The sequence below is a fragment of the Notolepis coatsorum genome (genome assembly GCF_963971535.1).
Source record: "Notolepis coatsorum genome assembly, chromosome: 14".
In the NCBI taxonomy this organism is placed as follows: domain Eukaryota; kingdom Metazoa; phylum Chordata; class Actinopteri; order Aulopiformes; family Paralepididae; genus Notolepis; species Notolepis coatsorum.
Genome location: NC_140178.1, coordinates 89,057,328 through 89,066,106, shown reverse-complemented (window position 1 = coordinate 89,066,106; position 8,779 = coordinate 89,057,328). Strand labels below are relative to the sequence as shown.

General features: G+C 51.8%; 1 protein-coding gene across 1 annotated transcript in view; it reads left to right on the top strand.

Moving 5' to 3' along the window:
• The window catches only part of LOC311240628 (microtubule-associated serine/threonine-protein kinase 1-like), a gene marked incomplete at both ends in the record, with an annotated part of 155,423 nt that overhangs the window by 48,108 nt on the left and 98,536 nt on the right, over positions 1–8,779 (top strand). Inside the window, 2 exons of the mRNA XM_084329200.1 lie at positions 326–420; positions 8,511–8,586. Coding sequence (XP_084185326.1) covers positions 326–420; positions 8,511–8,586 — 171 coding nt within the window. The remainder of the gene's footprint in view (positions 1–325; positions 421–8,510; positions 8,587–8,779) is intronic.

Here is an 8,779-nt window from a genome sequence, read left to right as displayed (position 1 = left end):
ATGGACAATGGATGACAGAGGAAATGTAATAATTTGTATTGCTATAGTCCTCCTGCAGACAGCACTGCACTACCACGTGTCTCTGCCACACACACACACACACACACACTGAAGGCATCAATATGTATTGTACACACAACCAAAGATCCTATATGAAATCTCTCAAGATTGTATTGACTCCCTATGTTTCTCTTTCTCCCCATCTCTCTCTCTCTCTCTCTCTCTCTCTCTCTCTCTCTCTCTCTCTCTCTCTCTCTCTCTCTCTCTCTCTCTCTCTCTCTCTCTCTCTCTCTCTCTCTCTCTCTCTCTCTCTCTCTCTCTCCAGCTGCCGTACCAGCAACAGGAAGAGTCTGATCCTGACCACTACCTCCCCCACTCTGCCACGCCCACATTCCCCCCTCCCCCTCCCAGGACACCTCGGTAAGTAGTCGTTACACCACTCTGCTATCGACTTTCTCTGTTCAGGTTGGATAAACTGTTAGTTTTACCCTCTCTTATAAAGGCATTTGAATAATCTTTATTTTTTTTATATAATAATATCAGAGACACTATGTAAAGAGGAGAAGGAGCACTCCAGGAGTTTTGAAATTCATGACCACGACCAGGGGCGTAGCTGTAGATTCTGGGCCCCATGAAAGTATGTATTTGTAGGCCCCCAGTGAATGCGAGCGCGAGCGACATTCTTTTTTGGCCATTTATTAATTGATGAAAACGCATAATATGGTTTTTACCTATACATTCGGATCAGCAGTTCAGCACCTGCACTGTTGGTGGGTGAGCCTAGTAAAGGATGTCGCATTGTGTTCATCTTCAATGAATGGACCAATGCAATAGTCTACCAAAGCCCCCCCACTCTCTCTATATATCTCTCACACACACACACACACACACACACACACACACACACACACACACACACACACACACACACACACACACACACACACACACACACACACACACACACACACACACACACTTCAGAAACAAACATAGTGCATCATGAGAGCATCAATAATACACCTGAGTGATGTCTAGAATTTTGTTAGTTGCTGTTGTCAAGATGTCAGCAGAATGAAGCGACTTCTTTAGATAGACTTTAATTCAATTCAATTCAATTAAAAAAACTTTATTAATCCCCGCAAGCGGCAATTTAAGGCATGAATACGGCAAACAGCTGCACTTATACACATCCAAGACAAAACAGGGGACAAGAGACATACATGACACTATTAAAGCACAGGGGACATGACATTGTTAGAACAGGATCCTTATATTGTTGATCTGTCAAGTCTAATAAATAAATTTGGTCAGTACAAAAAAAGTGCACTTTTGTTAAAACAAATTTAAATCAAGGGGTCAAAAGGTGCATATTAGTGAACTGACCATTCCTTGTACTGTGGCCATTCACCAGTCGAATGGCCTCTGGAACCAAACCAAACTTTCTTCTGTTTGTTTTGCAGGCAGGCTGTCTGTAATGGCAGCAAGTCAAAACTAATCACTAATAATTATCGTATGTGCTTTCTTGAGCACTGTTAAACTGTACTAGGTATACAGTATAGGTTACCACTCTGCCACATCAACCTGCCCCATGGACGCATATTGAAAAATTACTAACATTAGTTAACATTACTGTGATACAACACAATGGGCAGTTGCTAGGAATTATGTCATTGAGGTTGTATCTGTCCTTTTTGTATGCAATGCCTGTAGAGGGAGTGACTTGCTGAACTGTAGTGGCTCGCATGTGTGATGGTGTCCAGCCGCGACAGCAGTCATCAACATCAATGTATTTTGTCAAGTGCCTTGTGTCTCACACTAGAAAATATAGGCTCAGTGCCAAATGTTCAGGACGACGTGAGGCTCCAGCCATGCAGAACTGTGTTGTGTAGCTGCTCTAACCTGTTAACATGGTCACTGCTCTAACCTGTTAACATGGTCACTGCTCTAACCTGTTATATAGTCGTACTGGCGAATCGCGTCCTGCTCTTCGCCATCGAGATATACCTCATCTCCAGTACCTACTGTACTTCATCAACGAATAAAACAAATGCACCCAGCACCTGCCAGGCCCCGCCCTAGTGACGTACTATAAAGCACTAGGCGTGGTCACCACTCGCCCTTCCTCTATTTCGTTTCCATCATGGCGGATGCTTGCACCCTGTGAACTAGTGTAATGAAAAGTTTAGAGAAATTGCGCAATGTTGAGTGCTTACCGGAGATTTGCCTACCCCTGGAATCTTCGCGGCATGTTCCAACGACACGTCGGGTCTATCCTGGTGTTTCCTCGTCTTGTGGCAGCAGATCGAGGGACAGCGTGCGAGGTTTGGCTATCAAGCCGGCTCGTACACAGGTAGGCTCTGTGTCATCAGGCATTAACGCTGGTGTTAGTAATGCTGCTGGTTGTTTTGTTACACAACCGAGTTGTGTGTCGGCGCCAGGGGCGGGATGTTTTGGTGAACGTCCCTCTGAGTTGGACGTTTTCCAGGCGATCTTGGAGCGCGCTGCTAACACTAATGCTATAATGCTGGGTCACTGTTTTAATGTTCCCCGCCATGGGATGTCACTGCTTTTCCCTCCTCTTAACCGCTTCATTGATGAAGGTCAGTCGGTAGCTAATGTGGGGGGTTTTGCTGAGTCTTATTTACCCTTTTTACGGGTGAATGGGTTGACAACAGGGCGCAGGGCGGGTGTGCCGTGGCTAGAGAGCCAGGTAGCATCAATCCTGTGCCCCGGCGGGGTTGAACGGTGTCCCACCCGGAAGCCGAGGCTTAAGAGCAAGTCGGCCCAGCAGGTGGCAGTATGGACTGATGAGAGTTATACTGCTACAGGATGGAATTTAGTGGCGGCCAGTGTTGTGGCTCAGCTGACTGTTTTTCTGTCCACATTAGTGTCGGGTAGTGGGGCTACAGGACCAGCCGACGCTGAAAACATTTTGCATTTTTTTGGTGTTATAGAGATCTTGACTCAGTCACAAGCTATAAGGATTAGGATGCTATCAACGCTTGTTAATAGGCATTTCTGGTAGGAGCAGTCTCCTCTTGGGGAGGAAGAAAGGTTTCTTCTCCTCACGGCTCCTTTTTCCGCGGAAGGACTCTTTGGTCGTTCTGCGGAGACGCGGGCGGTTGTTGACCTAGGTCCCACACCGCCTCACGCTATGCAGCCAGAGGTTGGAGCACGGCCTCGTCAGCGACTGTGGCGAGGCCCTCGACAGGCGGCCATGTTTCCCCCGCCAGTGGTACCCTGGGCGTCGAGTCAACAGGTGTCCACAAGGCCGACAGCCTTGGCGGCCGAGGGATCGGCCATGTTGGATGTGCTCGGCTTGGAATATACAAGCCGTCGCTGTTCTGCTGCGAGCAGCCCGCTCCCCGATCACTCCTTCCCCTGTCACCAGCGGAAAAGGGGCTCTGATCGTTTTCCTTTGGCTGAGGGCCGCGAGCCTTCATTAAAGCGCATGCGGCCCCACATTTCGCTTCTCATGGGGACAGGGGCTGACACCCAGTTGATGGCTGAGCCTGGGTCTGTCCATGAGAATGTTGTGCTGTCACGTGGCTCCCTCGCCACACGTTGTGCGATTGGTGAGCCTGGTGTTACGGCTGCCACTATTGACGGTGGTCAGCAGGGGGACTCGAGGCCTCTTCGAAAGAATGCTCAGCATGGGTTACCCCGACCTCGCCTTTGCCAGGCGGGGTATCACGTTGATGCCTCCCACTCCCGCAAGATCAGCAGTGGTCTAAAAAGAAGAGGCGCGTGTGATTTGGGTGGTAGCAATATCACTGCAGGGCTACGGTGTGTAGGAACCCATGGGGTCCTCACGCCTTGCATGTCTGGCTGCAGAACATCTCAGCATGTTCTGGAGGGGTGTTCAGTGGGGGAGCGTGTGTCACCTAGTTTGATGTCAGCTTCTCCCGTATCAAACCGGCCCTTTCTGTCGGGGTCCCCCCTTGGGTGCGAACGCCCTGTCCGCTTTGGCAGGTTCAGAGGCTACGCACAGCGGGAGGGACCGGGCCGCCTATCTACTGTTCCTTGCGGCCCAGCGTCAGTTGACGGCGGGTGCGCTCTGGGATTATTATCACATATGGCTACAAGAGTGCCATATGTCGAGGTGGGTAGAGAGAATGTTGAGGCGGGGGCTTGTCTTGCAGTTCGCACAACCCCACCCTCCGTTTTCAGGTTTGGTGCAGACCCTATTGTCAGGGTCAGCAGCAGTGACAGCTCTGGCCGACGAGATCCAATCCCTGTTGGCGAAGCAGGCCGTAGTCGTGGTCCCGAGGGAGGACGTGATGTCAGGCATCTACTCCTGTTATTTTCTGGTGCCCAAAAAAACGGGAGGTGTCAGACCTATACTGGATCTGTCCGCGTTCAATCGTCTGATTGTGGCGAGACCATTCAGAATGTTGACCGTCAAACACCTGCTACTTGCTGTCAGGGTGGGAGACTGGTTCACCTCCATAGACCTGAAGGATGCGTATTTTCACATCCCGATTTTCCCTCCTCACAGGAAGTTCCTACGGTTCCTATTTCAGGGCCTAGTGTACGAATACCAGAGGTTGCCGTTCGGCTACTCTCTGGCTCCCCGCACATTCACCAAGTGAGTAGAGACTGCGCAGGAGCCTCTACGTCGTCAGGGGATACGAATTATTTTCTATCTCGACGACATATTGCTCCTCAGCCGGTCGGAGGAGGTTGCCAGGTCTCATACCAGGCTGGTGGTGGAATTCCTCACCAGGCTGGGTTTTGCTGTGAACTGGAAGAAGAGTACGCCTCTTCCCAGTCAACAGGTGGAGTATTTGGGCTTGGTTCTGAGTTCAAGACCCATGAGGGTAACCCTCTCGGAGCGACGGAGGGTGTCTATCCGTATATCCCTGGAGGGACGGTCACGGCGCTGCAGGTGATGCGCCTGCTCGGTATGATGGCATCTGCTCACGCTGTGGTCCCTCTTGGCCTCCTCTTCATGAGGAGGATACAGAGGTGGTTCTCCAGTATGAGAATAGACCCGGTGAGGGACAAATGGAAACGGTTGACGGTTCCTTTGTTGATACGGGGGGATCTCGCCCACTGGAGGAGGACTGATATCCTCACCAACGGGGTCCCCATGGGCAGCAGGCGTTCACACGTCACGGTCTTCACCGACGCTTCCCTCACGGGATGGGGAGGGACGTGTCGGACCGACGCAGTAGGGCGCAGCTGGACGATCCATGCTGTCCGGTCTACCCTGCACATCAATGTGTTGGAATTGAAGGCGGTCCTCCTGGTCCTCAGACGGCTCGCCCACTTGATGGTAGGCGAGCACGTTTTGGTCAGGACGGACAGTATGACAGCAGCGGCGTATATCAACAGGCAGGGTGGAGTACGCTCCACCCCTCTGCACCGGGCGGCGGTCGGGCTCTGGCTATGGCCGTCTCGCAATCTGCGCAGTCTGAGGGCGCTCCACATCCCTGGCAAGGAGAATGTGGGCACGGATATGATGTCACGGGGCGGTCCTCGTCAGAACGAGTGGGAACTGCGCCAAGACATAGTCAGGCAGATCTGGGATCGCTTCGGGGAAGCTTCAGTGGATCTGTTTGCGAGCAGACGATCTCACAAGTGCCCCTTGTGGTTCTCGGTCAGCCGGGGAGACAATCCTCCCTTGGGGGTGGATGCCTTCTCAGTGTATCCATGGCCGCCCGGACTTCTTTACGCCTTTCCCCCCACACACCTGGTAGGTCAGTTGTTGGAGCGGGTACGATGGGAGCACAGGACCGTGATCCTGGTTGCGCCGGACCGGGGCACAGCTGTGTGGTTCCCGGTCCTGATCCAGCTATTGGTAGCCCCGCCGTGGCCTGTTCCTTGGTCGGCGAGGGCCCTCTCTCAATCGTATGGGTCGCTGTGGCAGCCCCCGGTGCTGGGCCAGCCTCTGATGGTTTGGCTGGTGAGAGGGTGAGTCTGGAGAGGATGGACCCTTCTGTGGTTGACACCATCCGGAATGCACATGCTCCCTCCACTATCGCGCTTTACGTGGGTAGGTGGCGTATGTTCCAAGAGTGGTGTAAGGTGGGGGGCCGGGACCCGGTGTCCTGCCCCCTGGATGCTGTCCTTACTTTCCTTCAGTCTCTCCTTGATAGACTGCCGGCTTCGACGGTGAGGGTATATGCTGCGTCTATATCCTCTTATCATGAGGGGTTTGAGGGTGTTGTGTTGTTCAGCCACCCTCTTGTGAAGCGTTTCCTGCTTGGCGCTCGGCGCCTTAAGCCAGTGACACGCTCTCTGGCTCCGAGCTGGGATCTTCAATTGGTCCTCGGTCGGTTGTCCAAGGCCCCGTTTGAGCCTCTTGAGCAAGCGCCTTTGGAACAGCTGTCGTTCAAGACTGCATTCTTGCTGGCCATCACCTCTGCTAAACGCGTGGGTGAGCTTTGTGCTCTCTCGGTGCGGCCCAAGTGTCTGTCTATTCGTTTCGATAGCGGTGCCACTCTGCGGCCTAATCCAGCCTTCATGCCAAAAAATATCCGGAGTTCTTTCCGCTCCAAGGATATTATGGTTCAGGCGTTTCATCCGCCTCCTCACGCTAGTGAGTTGGAGGCGGGCCTTCACCTGTCATGTCCGGTCCGGGCTTTGGGGATTTACCTCGGCCGTACTCAGGGCCTCAGGACTCCCGATCAGCTCTTTATCTGTTACGGTGGCTCTCGTGCTGGTAAGGCACTGTCGAAAAAGCGCCTGTCCCATTGGTTGTGAGAGGGCATTGCCCTTTGCTACACGTTGGTAGGTGGGGCCTCGGTGGAGGACATCTGTGCTGCGGCTTCATGGTCCTCACCGGGTCCCTTCGTAAGGTTTTATCTCATGGACATGACCGGGGGTTCTGTCTCCCAGGCGGTTCTGAGGTCTAGAACCTCTCCTGCTTCCCGTCCTTTGGTGGGGTAGCAGGGGTGTGTGGGTGTGGACCACAATGTGTTGTGTCACACGTGATCCCGCCTGTGCTGTGCGTTTAGGAGGTTCTGGTTCCCTCTTTTTCGCACTTGGGTGGAGTTGACTGCCGCCCCCTCTTCACTAGGAAGGAGGGTGACGGGACTCCCCTCCCCCCCCTGATGTGGGCTTTCGGGTCCTCGGGGGGTGCATTTGTCGGTCCTCGCGTCTGCTCTGTCCCATATCTCGATGGCGAAGAGCAGGACGCGAAGAGCCAGTACGACTATATAACGATAGGTTATGTATATAACCTAGTTATATGAGTACTGGCTGAGCGTCTGCTCTTAGAGGTCCCTTGGGAAACTTTTCTTTTGGAAACTGTTTTCCGAGGAAGGGCGAGTGGTGACCACGCCTAGTGCTTTATAGTACGTCACTAGGGCGGGGCCTGGCAGGTGCTGGGTGCATTTGTTTTATTCGTTGATGAAGTACAGTAGGTACTGGAGAGATGTATATCTCGATGGCGAAGAGCAGGACGCTCAGCCAGTACTGATATAACTAGGTTATATACATAACCTATTGTTAACATGTGTAGCTGTGGTGCTGCTCTAACCTGTTAACATGGTCACTGTGTAGCTGCTCTAACCTGTTAACATGTGTAGCTGTGGTGCTGCTCTAACCTGTTAACATGGTCACTGTGTAGCTGCTCTAACCTGTTAACATGGTCACTGTGTAGCTGCTCTAACCTGTTAACATGGTCACTGTGTAGCTGCTCTAACCTGTTAACATGGTCACTGTGTAGCTGCTCTAACCTGTTAACATGTGTAGCTGTGGTGCTGCTCTAACCTGTTAACATGGTCACTGTGTTGCTGCTCTAACCTGTTAACATGTGTAGCTGTGGTGCTGCTCTAACATGTTAACATGGTCACTGTGTAGCTGCTCTACCTGCTAACATGGTCACTGTGTAGCTGCTCTAACCTGTTAACATGGTCACTGTGTAGCTGCTCTAACCTGTTAACATGGTCACTGTGTTGCTGCTCTAACCTGTTAACATGGTCACTGTTGTAGCTGCTCTAACCTGTTAACATGGTCACTGTGTAGCTGCTCTAACCTGTTAACATGGTCACTGTGTAGCTGCTCTAACCTGTTAACATGTCACTGTGTAGCTGCTCTAACCTGTTAACATGGTCACTGTGTAGCTGCTCTAACCTGTTAACATGGTCACTGTGTAGCTGCTCTAACCTGTTAACATGGTCACTGTGTTGCTGCTCTAACCTGTTCACATGGTCACTGTGTAGCTGCTCTAACCTGTTAACATGGTCACTGTGTAGCTGCTCTAACCTGTTAACATGGTCACTGTGTAGCTGCTCTAACCTGTTAACATGGTCACGGCTCTAACCTGTTAACATGAAAAGCAAGGTTCCACGGCGCAGGTAGGTGGTGTGTTTGAGCCTAACTTTGCATATAAAGGTACAGCTTGTTCTCTCTCTCTCTCTCTCTCTCTCTCTCTCTCTCTCTCTCTCTCTCTCTCTCTCTCTCTCTCTCTCTCTCTCTCTCTCTCTCTCTCTCTCTCTCTCTCTCTCTCTCTCTCTCTCTCTCTCTCTCTCTCTCTCTCTCTCTCTCTCTCTCTCCAGGAAGCAGCCCTCTGGACAGCCCTAGAAACTTCTCTCCCAGCAACCCAGCACATTTCTCCTTTGCCTCTTCCAGGAGGTAACACCTCTCTCACACTGTCTGTGTGTGTGTGTGTGTGTGTGTGTGTGTGTATGTGTGTGTGTATGTGTGTGTGTGTGTGTGTGTGTGTGTGTGTGTGTGTGTGTGTGTGTGTGTGTGTGTGTGTGTGTGTGTGTGTGTGTGTGTGTGTGTGTGTGTGTGTGTGTGTGTGTGTGTGTGTGTGTGTGTGTGT